This window comes from Boleophthalmus pectinirostris, unplaced genomic scaffold (assembly GCF_026225935.1).
Source record: "Boleophthalmus pectinirostris isolate CB_2022bp ecotype Guang Dong unplaced genomic scaffold, ASM2622593v1 HiC_scaffold_1, whole genome shotgun sequence".
Lineage (NCBI taxonomy): Eukaryota > Metazoa > Chordata > Actinopteri > Gobiiformes > Gobiidae > Boleophthalmus > Boleophthalmus pectinirostris.
The window spans coordinates 39,299,577-39,319,493 of record NW_026570970.1 but is presented as its reverse complement, the minus strand read 5'-3'; the positions used below and the strand labels follow the sequence as shown (position 1 = coordinate 39,319,493).

The following is a 19,917-nucleotide window of genomic DNA, read 5'->3' as shown; positions in this document are numbered from 1 at the left end:
GATTTGTGTAATTGTGTAAAATCTTTTTGTTTTTGTTCTGCATCTTGTTTTGCTTGTGATTCCAGTCTTCTCGTTTGTGCTCCCTGACTTTTTGCTTGGAGGTCATTCTGTAGGACATGGGCAGTGCTCAGACTGTTCCTCCTGCACAAAGGAGCAGATGTGGATCCTGCTGATGAGTTGAGGACCTTCTACAGCTCTGTCCAGCTCTTCTAGAGGAACTGTCTGTCTCCTGAAATCTCCTCCATGTTCTGGAGATTGTGCTGGAGACACATTCAATCTTCTTGCAACAGCACGTCCAGATGTACCATCCTGGAGAAGTTGGACAATCTGTGCATCTGTAGGGTTCAGGAATGACCTCATACTCCCAGTAGTGATGATCACTGTAGCCAAAGCAGCACTCGAGGAAAAGCCAAAAAAGACCAAGAGGGAGAAACTTGAAATGACCTCCACATGTAAAACCAGTCCTGTTTTAGGGTTTGTCTCATGTTGCTGCTCTAGTGTCACCTGTTCTTCATTTCCATTAAAAGAGGAGCATCCTTTTGTTTCCAAGACATTGACCTGTCCAGATTTGTACAGATATACAACAAATTTTTTTCAGATTGAGATCTGATGTGTTTTCAAAGTGTTCATTTCATTTTTTGACCAGTATATTATAGCCCCTTTAACACTTTGGAATGGTAGTGCTTTAAAAACAAAATGACCCACTCCTAGTCCCTGAGCCCAAAATGGCCGTCTTTGTGGCCGTGTGCGAAAACCCTGGACTCCGGCTCGACTGTGGGATGGGGGGGTTGGCTGCGGGGGGGTGGGATGTGGAGGTCGGGCTGTGGGGTCAGGGCGGTCTTGGCGGGTGCAGCCAGGGCAAACACAAGGTGAGGGCTGTTTCACACACTGAGAGCAGCTATTCACCCCGCTGTCACTGTTTACAAAAACAAACCTATGTCCAGGCCAAACATGTGCACTACTGCTCCTGACCACTAGTGGGCCTCAGCGCAGGTACAGAGTGCTCATTATGCCGAAGCTCTGGAGGCTGTGCTGGTGTGGACAGGTGCTGTTTGTTCTGGCACACTTCCAATAGTGCTCAATGGGTCTGTAGTCCTCCTCTGACCGAGAGCCCGGTCCCTGGACACCACTGGCCCCAGATGTACTCAGGGACAGAGGGGATGGAGCAGCCGGAGCGCACTTACTGAGAACCATTACTCTGGGGGAAAAAAGACTAATGATTCTGACTAGCCACTAATGGCTGTTTGGATGTAACATCTGGTTTATGATTTATATTTGATACTAGAAAAGCACTCAGAGAGCGCAGACCTCCGCCAAGGACTACCCCCATTTTTTATATAAATTGCAATAAAATCAGTCTTCTGGATCAGATCCGGATCAGCCTTTGGAATATGAAAGAGGATCCCATTGTCCATCCCTGAGTCAAATTTCATGGGGTTTGGTCAATAATTAATCGAGATATTGAGAAACAAAATTTTTGGCCCCATTTACCACAATGTTAACAAAAATTTCAAAGTGATCCAGAATCCAGGATTTCTTCCGGATCACCCCCAAAATGAAATCAGTTCTTCCTTTTCACATTTCCAACAAATCCTGAAAATTTCATCAAAATCGGTCCATAACTTTTTGAGTTATGTTGCTAACAGACAAACAAACAAACAAACAAACAAACAGACAAACGCCGGCAAAAACATAACCTCCTTGGCGGAGGTAATAATCAGACACAAAATGTCAAATGTAGCACAAATGATTTAACCCTTTGTTTTTGTTTATACCTTTACACCTTTAATGAACTTATTCTACACATTCTTCCAATCGTTCCACTCTAAATACAACTTTGTGTAGATAAATGAAAAGCTCTGAAAAGTTCTTTTTGCAGATATCTCAAGTACAAATTAAATAATGTACTTCAAAGTAGTTTTATAACACAATTTCCTCAAATAAAAGTCACTTCTTACTTAAGACAAAAGCTTTGAAGACGTACAAAAATAGAACTCCTCAAAGCTAAACACGCAGAGTCATAAAGACCAAGCCAGGCTTAAAAAGTAAAAACCTTTATTTGGAAAGTCCCAGCAGTTTCCACACAATCAGTAAAATGACTCTTCTGTAACAGAGCTCCAGTGTCTTACATCACAGAGTAAATATGGCTCTGCACAGTGTCCATCCATCCAGCAGCTTCAGGGAGTGTTCACCAACCGCTCACACAATGCCCAGTCACATCCTGGGGGTCGCACGCATCACTGCCCCCCCTCTGCTCACATCAGAGCTCGTCCTGCACACACATGACAAAAGAGAAGCTTTCATTCATCCATGAATCCAAAGTCATCTTCTGAGCCTAAAAAAATGATCAGTTTGTAATTTGCCTATTTAGTCGTGTCATAGGTAAAAATACATAATTCTCCTACAAGCTGATAGCAGTTGTATATTTCTTATTGTTCATTCCTGTTGCTGACAGCAGGAAGCTCCAAAGCCTCAATGCCTCATTTGAAACTCAGGAAGTTTAAAAAGTATATTTTCCAAAAGTAGACAAGTTGGCGTACATCATTTTTTCAGCCAGCTACATATCTGGAAATACCCACACCAAGGTCACCAAAAGTATGTCTAAAGGGGAGTTAAAGCCACAGAATGTGTGTTCTTTAATAGATGTGCTGTCATGACGTTCCTTACCTTGGTTTGGCTGTTCATGCGCGGCTTTAGCTCCTCCAGTCTCGTTCTGATGATGTCAGCGATCACGCTGGCTTCTCGGCTGTTCATGTGTTCTCCTCCATACGCCGTCTGCCACAGAAACACTTTTAGAATCACACACAGAGCAGGAGGCCGACTCGACAAGCACAATAACCACACTCCATATAAACATCACAGGTTGAGCGTCAGATCCACTGACCCACAGGTTGGCGGTGCGATTCTGCTCCCACAGATGAATGCTGTTGTTGTGTCCTTGGGCAAGACGTTTGACTCACCTCACCCCCATTGTCTGCCTACACTGATGTATGAAAGGGTGAGTGGTTCCTTGTTGTAAAGCGCTTTAAGCGCCTTGAAGGTGGAAAAGTTCTATATAAAAATGTGACTATTGACCACTGACACTGTTTTCTGATCTACAGTATCATGTCGTTTCCTCTTCCCAAACACCTGGAGTTGTGTTTTCACACATGTTTAACACACAAATCCTGTAGATTGAGGCCGAGTTTGTCTATCAAACAGATAACACTCTGTTCCACCTTGTGATATCATGCAGTAATAAAGGAAGTGCTCCACTGTGTTTTTAAACTCCACACACTTTCACTAGAATCATTTGGATCACTGTATGGCTGGAATTGCCGATCTCCACTAAGCAAAAGGGACAGATTAATAATAGTATAGTAATAATTATTTCAGTTCTGCAGCAGTGACTGGAACCATCTTCAACACACTTTAAAACTTAGGTCGTTTTTACCTCTGTCGACTTTTAAACTCCATCCAGAGTATTTTACAGGATCACTACACCTGCTTTTAACACTTTTATAACTTTAATCTGCAAATATTTCACTGTCTCAGCTCTCTATTCACCGTTTCATGTTACGGTTGATGTGTGAGTATGTTCTGCTTGTGCTTCTGTTTTATTCTGCCTCTTGGTCAGGTCGTCATTGCAAATGAGAAGGTGTTCTCAGTTGACTTTCCTGGTAAAATATTGAATAAATTAAAAAATAAAAATAAATGTGTCAATGAATGGTCACATTTTTAAACAGTGCTTTTCTCTCTTCATGGCACACAAAGAGCTTTACAAGAAGGATCCACTCACCCATTCATACACCAGTGTACGCAGACACTGTCTGGCCCAAGGACACAACAACAGCATTCATTTGGGGGAGCTCAAATATGAATGAAATGTGCTTATGGGCACTTATGTTGCAATTTTTTCACTGGGAAAAATCAATAAATAAATAAATGGGAAATGTTTTTTTTTTTTGGACACACCACACAGCGTCCAAAAACACAGTCACAACAAACTCACTCATTAGCCCCAACCTGACCCGACCCTGAGCGGTATGTTCCCCTGCACTCACCCTGGGCACGCCTTGGTGGGGGTAGAAGCGGACAGTGGGGTACGCGGTGATCCCTGCTGTCTGGCACAGCTGGTAGTGTGCTTGGCAGTCCACTTTCCCTGCCCGCACCTCCCCTTTAAGGCTCTGTGGAGAAAAGACATACAAAAACATACAAAACAACTGAAACTTTGCAGCTGATGTCATCAGCATTCCCTGTGGGTGTGATGCTAACTGAAAGCACACTTTTGCCAATAGAGATGCATGTAGAGCACCCCCAACATGATGTCACTACAAAGTATCATTACAAAACAATACAAACAATACATACTCGAGCCAGAACCTCGAACTCTGGGGCAAAATGCTGGCAGGGCCCACACCACGGAGCAAAGAAGTCCAGGACCCAGTGCTGGTCCCCCTGAAGCACCAGAGTTCTGAATGAGTCTGGAGTGAGGTCCACCGACGCCCGAGGCAACGAACTGTGAGAAGAATACAGATGCAGGGTCAGAAAACACATGTGCGGTCAGAGTACAGACAGTGTTTTATACAGACAGTGTTTAGACATGTTGAAACTTTATTAGAACCATTATAAAAACAGAAGTCTGACCTGAGAGCCCAGGACCTCAGGGACTGAGAGTCTCTGTGCCAGCCATTATATGTTCTGAAACACAAGAGGACACATACAGTAGTAAGGGATACACATTATTTTTTAGAATGTCAATATTTGTTTTAGGAATGAACCAAATGAAACCAAAAGAGTAAAGGACATAGCGGTGGAATTGAAGGTGAGATTGAGGTGTGCATTTGTGGTGAAATCATGTCAAAGCATTCCCCTTATCTAAACATTGAAATACATCTGTTTTACTTTTAAAGAGGGGGTCTTATGGAGCTCTGTACCAATAGAACATTGTTCTCTCAAAAATATTCTTGAAGAGGTAGATGTCATCCATGCAGGGTCTGGAATCGGACCCTAGAGCGTGAAAAACCTCTGTCCAAATCTGAGACCATCAAACCACTGTCGCTCATTTGTATCAAGTGTCCCTTAAATGCAAAGGCAGTTCCTTCTAGACAACAAAATATATCACTTTTTCACCTGAGATCAATTATAGTTTCTCAGTCCTTTATGTAGCTTTTCCTCCTTTTTAATGTGTAAGCAGCCATATTTGTTTTTGATGCAAACACAGCATGTGTCTTTCATTGGTTAAACTGTCCATCAATCACACCCTCAGGGAGACAGCATACAGCTCCAGATCCACCCGTCTTTGTGAGGTTTCTTCAAAGGGTGTGGTTCTGGTTGTAACATGCATATCAATACTTTCTCAAATGAGTATCTAGTTTTAGTGTAAATGTTTAACACTGTGAAACACAAAGTAGTAACATCTCCATAGGCACTAGCACAGAGTGAATTGTCCACCACAAAAGGCACATAGGTAGTGGTACATACGTGAACTGGTGCGTCTTCTTGGAGGCCCCGTACAGGCGCAGCTCAGGGTACGCTCTCACACCCTGACTTTGACAAAAGGTCTGGAAGTGCTGACAGTCCACAGAGCCCACGTGGATCTGCCCCGACACCATCTGAAGACGAGCACAACACGTGAGCATGGAGCAGCACAGACAAGCCCACTGACCCAAGCCCACTGACCCAAGCCCACTGACCCAAGCCCACTGACCCAAGCCCACTGACCCACTGACCCAAGCCCACTGACACAGGGCCAGAGGGAGGAGAGATGCTCTTACCCGGGCCATGCGTCTCCACTCAGGCATCAGCATCTGGCACGGTCCACACCAGGGGGCGTAGAAGTCCACTGCCCACACTTCGCCCTCTGACCGCCCTACAACACACACACACACATTGGGTTTCTAGGCTTCTTGCGTACATTACATTAGGTGTTTTTAAGATGCCAAAATCCTGGCCTGGATTGTCAGTGAGAGCAGGCAGCTGCAGCCGAGGGGATGAGGAAAAAGCTCAAATCAGCTTAGACATTCCGGCAGAGCTGTGCTGACAGGACAGGTGTCACGTTCATTTAAAGTGTTACACTGACTAAAACTACATCAAACTTTGTGAATTCATTCTCTTCTTTCCCCACACACCACACACTGATATAACATCTCCAGAGCAAACAACACAGAGCTCACTATAAAGTTCACACAATTATGCTTGGTCTGTGGTGAAAATTATTTAGAAAACCAAGATCAGCAGGAACAGCACCTTTCATCAAAACATATCAGTCCAATCAGCTGCCAGTCAGCCGTGAGGCATGTGTTTGACAGCACTGCATTTCCCATTATGCCTTTAGAATTTACAGTCAAGCTGCAAATGCTTTTTTTCACCTTCACCGGCCTTTACTGGCCTTGCAAGGTGCCTGCATCCTCCTTGATCTCACGATATTACCGGGTCTATGTAACAGTGTGGCAGGGCTGCTCGCCTGCAGCCGCCTTGGCCACGCTCATCACCGATTCACACAGATTCTGACTTTGACTATAGAGACTACCTGCATAACACAATACAGTTGTACCTGATGTTCACATCACACAAGAAGGAAGTAGATCTGTCTAACTCTCACACACTCCTTGGTACATTGATACCTCGTACTTTTTTCACAGGGCAAAGAGGATCTGGAGTGGATCACCCCAGAGCAGACAATGAGAGCACTGCTTTTGGCACAGTCTTCCGTTTGGACAAGAAATTTAAAAAATCTTTAAAATTAGCAACAGATAGTACATGGTTGTCTCATTTTGTCACAAAGTGCTGCTTCTTCAATATATTCTGAACAAAAATTATACTCAAGAACAATAAAAATGTGGGTACTGCTGCTTTAAAAAGGGATTTTGAATAAAGCAAGTCCGTATGAATTCAATGTGTATGCAGATCTTAGATATGATCAGTGCCCACCCACTCGAGTAATCGAGTCATGTGAGAGGTGTTCACATTTGTAACATGCTAGTCATGAGGAATTAGAGCAATGATCTGCGTACTTTACCTTTAACTCTCTGTGTGAAGCTGTCAGGATCCAGGACGACCACTGAGGGCTGCACCAGGTCCTACAAGAGATCCAGGACCAACCATCAGATGCACGCCACTCATATGGCGCTCTTCACTCATCACTCATCACTACCACAACGCCAGTCATCCTGCATGAAATTTTACTTTTTGCTCCTGGTTTATTCTCAGCTCTTTCAGGATTGTCCAATATCATCAGTCAAGTTATAATCTAAAATGTGAATTTCATTGGTCATGTTTGAAAATCCATCTTGTTTTGTGACGTGACAAAACTCTTTATGTAGTACCAGAAATATGTGATAAAAATATATTACCCTCCCACCCAAATCATATAATAAATCCTCATCAGTTCACATGCAAATTCTACTTGAAAGGAACTGTATATAATATTTAGATTTTAAATTCCATGAACATGACCCCATCTGTGTCCCCAGACGGGAGGTAAACATGTTCTAATCACATACAGCTTTTACTGAGCACAATAGTAAATCTGACAGTAAAGTCAATTTATTCACTTGAGAAGGAGACAAACTTGGATGTGTCCTGTCCCGTCTGCAGGTTACGGCTCTGGAATCACAGGTGTAGGCTTTCCTGACTCGAATCTTTACTACTTTTGTTTAAATATTTCGTGATAGGAAATTACAACATGTGAATAGAATATGTGCACTTTTGTAGATATGCCTCTCACTGTTGGATGTATCATAACTGCACACACCAGCACCCTTGGTTAGTCCTTTAAAATACACACTACATTATTTTACAACAGGTTTTATGTCCCTGCCCCCTAGTGGTGCACAGAGGTATTTTCATCAAGGTTTTCTCAGAGTGACAGCGCCCTCTGATGGTGAGCGGCCGTACCTGTATGAACTCGAGGATGCCGTCTGCAGAGTGCTGGCCCTCGTACTCGTGAACAGAGGAGCCATTGAAGATCACTGTGGTGGGGTAGGCCTGGACGTTATACTGCAACACAGACAGGGCTGGAGATATCAACACATGCTTGGCTTGTCTCCTTCTAATTCAAACACTGATTTCTTTTATTTGCTTAAAAAATAAGCTACTTTTAAATCTTTAGTCTTTTTACTAAAATTTTCAGAAATCCCTTGTATATTTTTGTATATAACAAACTGAAGGTCGAAAGCTGGTTCTGTCATTTTTTTGCTTTTATATGTCCAACTTTTTTGAGTAATTATGTGCAATTTTGTTAATATATGAGAACATTAGATGTTCTCTGAACATTAGAAGTTCAGGGTCAGTCCATATGAAATCAGCCGCCCTCCCCTATGAGCCATCTCAGATTTGGCTGAAAAAAATTCAAAACAATTCTAAAATCACCAAATGAAAGAATATCAAATTTTAGCTCAGTCCCTTGAGTCGTTCCTGAGTTATGACCCTTTGAAATTTTGGGGCCATGTTCACTTTTTCTGAAGCCTTAATTTATAAACATGTTTGAGAGACCAGAACTTCATCAAAAATAGAGCTAAGAAGCTGAGTGCCACCAAAACCATCACAAGCAAAGTACCACAAATAATCTTCAATTGTCTTCACTTATAACAAGCAAATAGTCTTTAAGTCTATTAAAGGTCATTTAATCTTTTTATCAGGTGGAAAAGTCCCTAAACTCCACCAAAAATAACCTGTGAGAGCTCATTTTCAAAAATTCCGTTTGAAATGAAGGAAGTTAATAGTAGATGTTTTTATTACTTTAAACTAATCAGAATCTGCCAAAGTTTCTCTGGTAAAAATTTGATCAACATCTAACTGTGCCACATGGGGAACCGAGGCTCCAAAGAAGGGGCCAAAAAGATCACATTTGGTCTGTGACCAGATTTAGGACTCTACAATGTCATTGTCACATTTTTCTATAGCGCTTTTCCACCTTCAAGGCACTCAAAGCGCTTTACAACAAGGAACCACTCACCCATTCACACACACATTCACACACCAGTGTACGCAGACACTGTGGGCAAGGTGGGTTAAGTGTCTTGCCCAAGGACACAACAACAGCATTCATCTGTGGGAGCTGGAATCACACCAGCCAACCTGTGGGTCAGTGGATCTGACCACTCAACCTGTGATGTTTATGTCTCAGTGGGCGAATGCTCTACCAACTGAGCTACTGCCGCCCCATCATCCACATGAAAGCTCAGAAAAGTGTGAGATTGTTGTCAGAAATGGTCATTCTCTCAAATATTCAGGTTCAGTTAGTTTGTAAATATCTGCTTGGAGTAAATAGATCTTGGACCTCAAAAACTGAAAAAAAAAATTGAGCGGCACCCAAATGTGAGATTCAGAATCTATGACCGAGAGTCTACAATAATACAAATGTTCAGCTTCTTAGCTCTACTTCTGATGAAGTTCTGGTCATGTTTATAAATTAAGGTTTCAGAAAAAGTGAACATGGCCCCAAAATTTCAAAGGGTCATAACTCAGGAACGACTCAAGGGACTGAGCTAAAATTTAATATTCTTTCATTTGGTCATTTTAGAAATTTTTAGAATTTTTTTTCAGCCAAATCTGAGATGGCTCATAGGGGAGATTCCTTGAAAATGGCTGATTTCATACGAACTGACCCTTCAGACATTTCAAATGTATTTTTTTTCCCCTGTTCATCTGCACTGTCTCATCTTAAAAAGCTGCTCAGTGTCTTCAAACTCCCTGAGGGACAGAGGTTCAAGGGTTAAAACACTTAACAAGTATGAATGCAGTGAGTGTGGGATTGGTGATGCTCCAAGGGGAATCTTCTCACCACAGAGTGGACGGAGTAAATGATGTTTTCTGTGTGAACATCAAGCACTGTATTCATGAAGACATGACCCTGTCACTGCACCTGACCTGACCCTCACCCTGTCTCTACACCTGCCCTGAGCCTTACCCTGTCATTGCACCTGCCCTGAGCCTTACCCTGGAGCACAGGTGCTGGTGGACGGTACAGTCCAGGGTCCCAAACCTCATCTGTCCTGCCAGCTGGATGGACGCCTTCCGGAGCTCTGGGAGGAGCGCACGACAGGGAGGGCACCACTGCACACGCAAGACACACAGGTTAGGATCCATGCTGCGTGAGGACATGGAATTGCATTCATTCCCTGGACACAGATCCTAACTTTAAAGAGGAAATATTGTGCTCTTGTATTCAAGAAGTTATTTCTCAGAGCTACTCTCATTTTCAACAACATCTGTACTTACTCATTCTCCAATATTATTTCCTTAAATCGGACATACACGTAGGATTTGGCAGCATGGTGTAGACATTTTGGCATAAATGAAAAAAAAAATCAACTTCTTGTTAGTGTGATGTGCAGGTATTGAAGAAGTGGCCAACAGTATGCGCCGTCATTTTAGATGAATATTGCAATTAAAAATATACTAATGTGACAGTAATCCACAAGTGTTATAGATTATAACTATATAGTAGATACAACACATGTCTTAATGAATAAGAAATACTCCTTGTATAATTCATATCTGAACTTGAAACCATGTTGATCTCATTTTAGAAGATCCCAACAAAACAAAAACTCCATATGAAGTGAGAGTTGATGAGACTCATCTCACCTGACCAGTGTTTACATCCGTATCCTGAAACTGATCAAACAGAGGCTGCTTACACGATACACCGATGAGAGCAGAGTTTGTATTGTGGGTGTTTCACAGTCCACCCACAAAGTCAACAGTGCTCTTATCAGCTGCACACCACATTACAGTGAGAAGCACCCAGGCACACGTGGAGCTCCTCTCACAACAGGATTCTAAAAGCTAAGTTGCATCAGTTTTATACTGCGCTTTTCTGGACACTCAAAGACTTTACAGAGCATTATTCATTCACTCCACACTCGGTGGTGGTAAGCTACTATTGAAGCCACAGCTGCCCTGGGGCAGACTGACAGAACTACGGCCGAACTACTAAAAAGATGCCAAAAAAATACTTCATTTCTCTACTTTGAAACATTTATTCATGATTTGTTTTAAAATAACAATAATGAAAAAAAATAATAATAATAATCTGCTGACTTCAGGGTGAAAATTGCAGAGGCCAATGGGAGATGACGTCACCGTAACCCAGAATTTATTCTAGAAGTGTGAGCAGCACATAACGTCGGCAGAGCTGCATATGCATGTACTTTTAAAAGCTTCAATTTACACCAGAGGCAGTAGAGCTGCTCCTGTGACGTCAGCCTCTGTGTATTCTCATGTTTAAACACTAAACATTTTACATTGTTTATGTGTTCAATGTTGACTGGATGAATTATGTTTTAAATCACAATACAAATGTTGACAACAAGAGAAATGATGCTTTGCAGTGATAACGAGTCGTATCTGTGGTGCTGCATTAACTCACCATTTCACTTTCACTCATCACACACCTTTTCCTTCAGAAGTTGTTGATGTTTTATATTTATCCTCCACGGCTATAAACTTTGTGTAGTCCATCATGAGTCATTCCCTGAGCTCACCAGGTTTACACGACTGTAGTGATTTTAGAGAAGGTATTTTGAAAGAGCATCAGAAGTTTATTTTGACACCACATGCTTAGTTTGTGTCTTGCCCCTTCAAAAAGTCTGAAAATGCTCAATTGACACTGCAAAATTAGAACTCCAACCTATTTATTTTGAGCAGCGCACTGTTATGTTTTAGTGTAAATTGAGAGTAAATTGGGGGTAATCGACAGATGCACATCACACTACTACATCACGCATTGTTTTCCATTTGTGGATACACTGTGAAATCCTATAAATAAAATAAAAGTGGAGAAGAAAGTGCATACATTACAGTGGGTGTGTACGGTGGCAGTGAAAACAGGGGTAGATGTATACATGTATGAATGACTCTAAATGCAACTTTGAGTTGTTAAATAAGGGGAAATGTCTATAACATGGTTAAAACTCTGAGAAGTTGATTCTGCATTAACTTTAGATTTTTTGCAATAGCTATGAAGGGACTAGGGGACAAGATGTAGGGAGCAGCAGACTGGGCACACATACAAATGCTGAACCCACTGATCAATTCAATTCACTTCTCAAAACTTTTCTGTTTAATCTGTTTTTTAATTCCACTTGAAAACTATATAAATGGAAAATGATAATAATAACAATAATAACATTATTATTATCATTATTATCATTATTATTATCGGGCTACCATTTCTGTAGAAATAAGACAAAGACGCGTCACAGACCGGTGCAAAGAAGTCCACCAGCCAGGGCTCCTTCTGATTGGACGGGAAGTTGTCTGGCCTCAGGGTGGTCACATGTGCCCTCACACTGTCCCGCGCGAATGCCACAATGTTGTACAGCACATCCTTCCCTGGAGACAAAAGAAACAGGTGAAAAAAGGTAGAAAACATCCTGTATTACGGAGTGTAAACCATGACAGCAATTAGGGATACAGGATATAAGCGATATATATCGGGTCCACTATTGGTATCAGTGATCGATACCAATTCGTCGATATCCATCTCTGAAGCAATACATTTTTCACCCCTTTCTCTGAGTGCCCTTTTTGAATAGACAAATGAGTCCAAATGGAAATACTATAGCACAGATAAAAACAGTCTACAGTTGTAAACTGTTGTATACTCTATACAGTTACACAAATTTTTCTTTTAACAAATTGAAAAGTTAATTTTGTAATCTTTATTTCAACTTCAGATACATTTGTGGGCCGTGCTATGAGCTTGGTATCAGCAAATATCAGTTATTGACCACAGCAGCAGATCAGATATCATATACTGGTATCAGAACATCCACATCGGCCCATACCTAATACCTCCTTTTAAAATGTGACAAACTAGTTCATTCCAAACTGTCCACAGCGGTCTAGAGTCATGCACTTATACCGTGTACTTGCAGTCAGTGCAGCATGTGAGTGTAGGGTCTGACCATGGTGGATCTCAAAGTTGTGGATGCCCATTCCTTTAAACACGGCCACGCAGGGTTTGTGGATGTACAGAGACTGGCACAGCTCGGCATCGGCCACACAGTCCACTCTGCCCACCTGAACACAACCAGTCACTTAGAAGAGAACATGCAGCGGTGTAGAGTCTGGTTGATCACCACAGCCCTGTACCTGGATGTGGTCATTGCGCAGTAGAGCCTGCAGTTTCTTGTACTCGTTCAGAGATGTGTTTTTGTCTCCGAAAAAGAAGCTGATAAGCCAGCGGTGCCGAGCCAGCTTGCTCTGAAACAGGAGACAGAGTGAGGGTGTGTCTTGGACCAGCCCTGGGTCTGATCCTGTCTAGTGTTTCCTCCACACAAAGGGCTCTGAATCTGCCATGTGAAGTGTTGTTGGGAGTCATTTAATTTCAAGTTTATAAACGGTAAAAAATAATTGGTCCATATTGCAAAACCATTTGGAAAACCAACCGCGAGTACCATGGCAACCACAAGAGCCAATCATGACTGAGGTGGTTAAAGGTGCCCGCTCTTTTCACCAGAAAGCAGTTTAAACTTGTAAACAGCATTTTACAGAAAGCTGGAGTATAATACAATCACTAAAATGGATTTTCATCATTCATCATCTCGTAACAGCCCCATGGAGCAGTATGGAGAAACCATACAATTGAATTATTTTGGATGAGTGTGGGGGGCCATGGGGGGGCCATGGGGAATAGTGGAGGTGTCTGCAGGGGTTGTACCTGGAAGTTGTGGGCACTGAGCAGCTCCAGGTCAGGCAGGTGCTCCAGGACCTGCTGGTAGATCTCTCTGCTGTCCAGACTGCGCAGCCACTATCACACAAGCACACACACACACACACACACACAAACACAAACACAAACACAGTCAGTCTGCAGGAGGAACACGAATGAACAGAGAATACAGACAGAATACACAGGGACGTACCAGGACACTGCCCTCTTGGTCCAGAGAGCTGCCTGGGGGAAACAAGGCCGTGGCTCCACTGCTCACCTGGAGAAACACACACACACGCACACACACACACACACACACACACACGCAAACAAACATCACAGAGCACTAGAGTTACTCTAATTACATACTTAAAACAGGCTTGATACTACATACAAATTTTTGATTTTAAGATGGATACCTGGTCATATGAGTAGCTACTTTCGACACTAGCTTCAGTATAAATTAGTATGTGAATTCTGATGCTCTGTATGCTCTGAAGGGGGGTCAGAAGTAAGTGTGTGTGTGTTTCTGACCTGGAAGCTGTCGCACAGATGCTCCTGGTTCACACAGTCGAGCCAGCCCACCTTCACCAGGCCGTCCTGCAGAGACAGCACGGCTCAGTACAAGGCAAAGCATCAGTCACTATCACAGACCCCCACCCTTCATCCCCTACCTCCCCAGCCCCACACAGGACCCCTCACCCCTCACCACCTTCACCAGGCCAAGACCCACTCACCTCCACAGACCACCACCCCTCATGCCTCACCCTTCAGCCCCCAACCAGGACCAATGAATACTTAAATCATTTGTTTGACAGAGACCGCTCACAAACACATGACAGACAAACAGCAAAATCTACTTTTTGGAGCTTTTGACCATGTTATTACATTGTTCTGTTATAAAAAAAAAAAACATGCCTGAAGTGGTGTTACATGTTCTGCGTGCATGTCTGCCCAAGATTCAGCACATAAGTCAACGTCAACCATGTTCCCGCATGACAATTTTCTATAAATATACAAAACCATGACGCAAAACAATGTACTACAACATGATAAATCTGATGTGATGTGCACTAGTTTAATTAGAGCTAAGCTAGAGGAGCGACTTAGCATGGGGAGCAAAGGGAAGGGGGCCTTAGAGCATTAAAAATAAGATGTATTAACCAATTAAACATTTTATTATGTTGTTTTATGGAAAATACAGAATTTTGAAAAGAATAAAAGATAACATGGTCATCTAAATATTTTATGCATAAAGAATGAATATCCCACAGGAGTGGAATAGCTCCTCTTCAATCTAACACAAAAAGACACATTCTATCAGTGAAGCAAAACATTTAAAATATTACACATTTGGACAAACTGTGTGACTCATAACCGCAAACTTCCACCCATCCATCACTGTTCCCCACTCTTTGTAACAAGTCCCTCCTCCGCCCACCTCCACCAGGCCGTCCTCCAGCAGCAGACAGACCCTTTGGACCCAGCACTATGCACCAGCAGAAACACCCAGCCCTAAAAGCCACTATTACACGTTAGACCACTCATTTTACTAAAACACTATTAAGATCATTAGATTTAAGATCTGGGGGATTTTTTGCGTGACTTGATGCCCATTTTCAGTGTTATCACTTTAAATGTCTTTCTAAATAACATTTTTCTTCCTCCAAAATTCAACTGTGTCAAATGAGGGCATATTTCATTGTATTTTAAACACAAAACACAAAATTGTCCTGTGGTCTGATTGTAACACTTTTCTTTAAAAAATTCTAGAATGAGTCTCTTGTGACAGTTCATCAAGGGAAGCGTACTGTACATGATTTAAGAATATTACTCCTTTATTACTACTTTAAATCTAAAAAAGCTGTAATTCAGAGAGTCTCCTGGGGTGTGATGAAAAATCATAGACTTAAAAAGTTAGTTATACCAAAACTAAAAGGAGCTCATCTGTCATTTATGCACCAAGAAGAGCTCTGGGATTGTCCTGCGCTGTGACAGCTGTATTTTTCTGAACAAAAATACAATTCTGATTATTAAACAGATATTATTTAAGATGGGAAAGTTACTTAATGTCTATAGTGCTAATTAAATAATTATGTAAAATATTCTGACATGGCAAATTTGTAGTGAATGTCCAGCCTGGTTACAGGAGATGTCACATGCAGGGCACATTCAAATGTCTCAAATGTCTAAAATGAGTGTCACAAAAAATGATGTCGATGTTTGTGAAAAGGCTTATGTACAAATGTTGTAGAACTGATTTGATGTAGAAAATCATTTTTGGATTTTGCTACAAAGGCGTGTCACACCGCAGGACAGAAAAAAGGTATTACACCCCCAAACATCAAGTACCCTTTTTAGGTTTAAAATTGTACTTCCTGCATCACAACAGGGAATTCCCCTAGCACCTGGCAAAATTCTAATGTACACAGAAATTATTATCTGACAAACACTTTAAACATTATTTCAACTAAATAAAGTATCAAAAAAAGTCTGTCTTAGGTGCAAGTTCAGCAGAACTTGATAGAACTGTTTCTGAACACTCTACTTCCTGTAATTTAGCATGTTTTCCATCTTTTCTTCACAAAGTGCTTCTTGATTGGTGTAAAACTATAATTTATATTTACAATAGTTATCATCCAACCAAATTAGGTCAGTTCATTTGGTTGCCCCCTGCCCAGACCCTGCCCTAAACAGGTACTCACCAGCATGCCTGCCAGCTTCTGCCTCGTCCGGGGCTCCAGGCAATCTGACAGCACAGGTCTTATTAGTGATGTGGTATACTCTTCTCTACTCTAATGAGGTATTCAACTGTAATCTTATTTCATCTGTCCTTTTTATGTTTTAGAAAGTCCTAAAAACAAAACATACATCTTCTATCCATTAACAGATCCATAGATTAAGCAAATTCGGTCTCTCCTCTTTAAAAGTCCTCTTCAGTAACACATGTGGAGTAGGGTTTTGTTTTATTAATTAACTTATGACTGTGTAATCCTTCATTAATAGTCTGTCTACATCACCAAAGTTCAGAGTTCAATGAAGATTGGCAAGAGCTGGAATTATCCAAACGGTGGTGTGCAAAGCGTAGGACAGGTGACTGATAAAATGAAAGATAGAGATAAAAGTATTTATATTTGTAAGTCAAATTTACACAGTATATGTCAGTTCTTTCTTGTTCTCTCTATTTATGTATGTAATTATTTACACACTGATCTTATAAGGTATTATGTAACATATTTAAGAAAAAGCACTTGCACAGAGCGTGGTTGAGTACACGGTGTTTTACCTCCAGACTCTGCACAGAAGGTGATGAGCCAGCCCACGCCTTTGGAGAACGCCTCCTCAATCTCACTGAAGACATTTCCTAAGAGACAATGAGCAGAAAGGACAGAGGATTACTACTACACACATGTACATGTACACTCACACTTTACACTACCAACATGGTAACAGGATAGAACAGTATGGGGAGACAAATGTTTGTAGACTTTTTACCAGAGTAGGGCTAATGAGGCACAAAATGTAGCAGTTTTTATCCTCATAATTTTTTATTTTATTTATTTTTTAAGTGGACTAATTACTCAAAATAACCTTTTAGTAATTGTTTCCCTTCTGAATGACCCTGTGAAATTGTATTTGGCATGTTTTGTTTTGCCAGTTTGCTGATTAACTCCAGTTTTCACCGCCACTGGAACACGCCCTGACTGTTATGGACATGTCCACGTAGTTTTCGGCCGCCGACAACTGCATGGTTCTTTGTTGTGATGATGTTTATGGTGAAATCAGCTCTCACTGGGCACCACGCAAGTCAATGGACTTGTTTATTAAGTTATTTTAGATGAATATTTAGATTTAAATGTCCAAATTAAAACATAATGATCCACTGGGGTCATAGGTCATAACTACTGCTGTGAAATTAAAAACTTTGTTAGATTAATCATATTTCTAAAGTGTGATTAATCACAATCAACTATTTTAAAGTTAAAATATTTGTACCAACTCAGCCCAAAGACAAGGCATGGAGTTAGCACAAAAGTTAGCAAGAGCCTCCACAATTATCTGTTACTCCATTGCCAGCTAAAATGTTCCACAGTAAAGCATTAAACTTCAATCTCCACAGAGATAAGACGACAATATATACTATACCAGTTACAGGTTACAGGTCAGATCCTGACTCAAACATTGGTAAAACTGTCTGACTAATATAGTCTGTCTATGTTCAGCAGTGCTGGGCAAGAATCTTCAAAAAGTAAATAGTTATAGTTACTCTCTGTTCCCTCTCACTGTAGTAACCGCGTTAGTAACTCCGATACTGTGTGATTAAAGTAGCGAATTAGACTAACCAGATAAAATAACTATTACATTGCCAAGAAAAAATCTTCCAAAATACACTTCAGCTGCGTTTCAAGTTAACATAAAACAATAGAAAATAATATTCAGCCTTAGTTGTCACACAAATCACCAAATACATCAAGAGCCAATGTTATAAGCCTTCCTCCTCCAGAGATCAAGCACCAACATCGACTCAACGGTAACCTTTATACAGCAGACTGTGTCAAAGCAGCATTTACCAAACGCACTGATATCAGAACATTACAAACATGTGCACGTCACATGACAGCACTTATACATGCGTAAAACCAGAGATCAGCTGCACTTCTGTTAAACTGCATCACTCTATTCTAAATGTTTGCCCAGAAAATACCAACTGTGTGGTCTGGTCATGTACGGTCTTCATGCTGCGTTGAAATCATTACTATAAAAAGTCAAATGACAGCTGTGTGCTGTTTTCATGCGTGTGTTAAATGCATAATTAACATACAGTTTTACCCACACTACAGTTTCTGTCTGTCTGTCTTTCACAAACTGCTGTGCTGTTTAGTGCTACCATATTCTCTACAGGCATTTGATTTCAATGTAGCTGTTCTAAAGTCCCTCAATGCAAGAAAAGGTTCATAATCTCAAGAAGTCATTTTCATTTAAGAACAGAATGTACTGTTTTTAGAGCAAAAGCTCATAGATAGCGATAACCACCAACAAATGTCAACAAGGTGTCCTTGACAGAGCTGTGCAAGGGACATCTCACACGGAATCAGTCATGTGTTATTAGTTCTCTTAGAGATGACGTTGTTAAATTAAATAAAATGCAAAAAAAATAAAAAAAATTGTTTTGTCTGTGTACTCCCTTTATATCACATTATACCACAACAGATTATTTCCATTTCAAGCCCAGATAAGAAAAGGCAGAGCCTTACCGTGCCACAGCTGGGAGACCACGGTGCTGATGAACTGCATGGAGAAGCGCACCAGGTTGTCTTTGGAGCGCTCCCCACTGAACTTCTCTGGAGTCTGCAGAACAAGACCAAAACACAGGGACAGGCCTCTGAATTGACAAACTCATACAAGAGCCCCATTCATTTGAAAACACGTTTGCAGAAGTCTGAACTACACGTACAACAAGATTTTTCTATAAAAGTACAGAACATCTAAATGATTGCAACCTTTGCAATTCGACAGCTGTGGTAACTCAGATTATCATTTCCAGTGAATTGTGATATATTGTGCATGTGTATTATAGATGGAGCTCTATGGCAAAAAAATACACTACCAGTCACAAGTTTGACTTTTGACTGTATAACACGCTAGAGTTTCCCAGTGTGATGGGCCACTGGTGGTTGGTGTGTTTACCTGTCCTGCTCTGTAGAGGTACAGACTCGGGTAGCTGTGGATGCCTTTCCTCCGGCACAGCTGGTGGTTGTCCCCACAGTTGACGGCTCCTATCCGGATCACACCGTCCATCTCCTTGGCCATCTCCCTCCACTGACACAAAAAGTACACATATACGACTGCTCAGTGATGGGAACATTTCATTTAAAAGAGAAATTGATTTCCCAATTTGTATTATTAACTGAAGCGATAATTCAAATTTCGGTCTCAGCTTAGCGTCTTATTTGTGTTGCCAGGTTCAGTGCTGAAATCTAGTTGAATCCTCACTATCCCAGCATAATATGACCCCCTTGCACTTAATAGTGATTTACATTTAGATAATAGATGAGATATTAAACATGGAGTGATTATGAGCTGCAGAGTCATCACTGTGAAAAAGATAATCCCAAATTGTGCATGCTCCTGTCAGGACGGGTTTCGCTGACACATGCAGAGCAGTTACCGTGGGAGCCAGCTGGTGACAGTGGGAGCAGCGTGGAGAGTAGAAGTTGATAAACCAGATCTCTCCAGAGTTCACAGCTGCTTCTGAAACATACAACAACCAC

The 19,917-nt window shown here is 41.4% G+C and overlaps 1 protein-coding gene across 1 annotated transcript in view; it reads right to left on the bottom strand.

The window, feature by feature from the left end:
- Window positions 1-2,038: 2,038 nt before the first annotated feature.
- Window positions 2,039-19,917, bottom strand: part of dnajc10 (DnaJ (Hsp40) homolog, subfamily C, member 10) — a 25,184-nt gene continuing 7,305 nt past the window's right edge. Inside the window, exons 8-25 of the mRNA XM_020929065.2 lie at window positions 16,932-17,009; window positions 16,351-16,394; window positions 14,180-14,245; window positions 13,857-13,922; window positions 13,652-13,741; window positions 13,084-13,194; window positions 12,897-13,011; window positions 12,194-12,321; window positions 9,922-10,038; window positions 7,879-7,980; window positions 7,001-7,061; window positions 5,757-5,851; window positions 5,464-5,594; window positions 4,627-4,680; window positions 4,351-4,498; window positions 4,044-4,166; window positions 2,668-2,775; window positions 2,039-2,272 (exon numbers count right to left, since the gene is read on the bottom strand). Coding sequence (XP_020784724.2) covers window positions 2,261-2,272; window positions 2,668-2,775; window positions 4,044-4,166; window positions 4,351-4,498; window positions 4,627-4,680; window positions 5,464-5,594; window positions 5,757-5,851; window positions 7,001-7,061; window positions 7,879-7,980; window positions 9,922-10,038; window positions 12,194-12,321; window positions 12,897-13,011; window positions 13,084-13,194; window positions 13,652-13,741; window positions 13,857-13,922; window positions 14,180-14,245; window positions 16,351-16,394; window positions 16,932-17,009 — 1,649 coding nt within the window. The 3' untranslated portion in view covers window positions 2,039-2,260. The remainder of the gene's footprint in view (window positions 2,273-2,667; window positions 2,776-4,043; window positions 4,167-4,350; window positions 4,499-4,626; window positions 4,681-5,463; window positions 5,595-5,756; window positions 5,852-7,000; window positions 7,062-7,878; window positions 7,981-9,921; window positions 10,039-12,193; window positions 12,322-12,896; window positions 13,012-13,083; window positions 13,195-13,651; window positions 13,742-13,856; window positions 13,923-14,179; window positions 14,246-16,350; window positions 16,395-16,931; window positions 17,010-19,917) is intronic.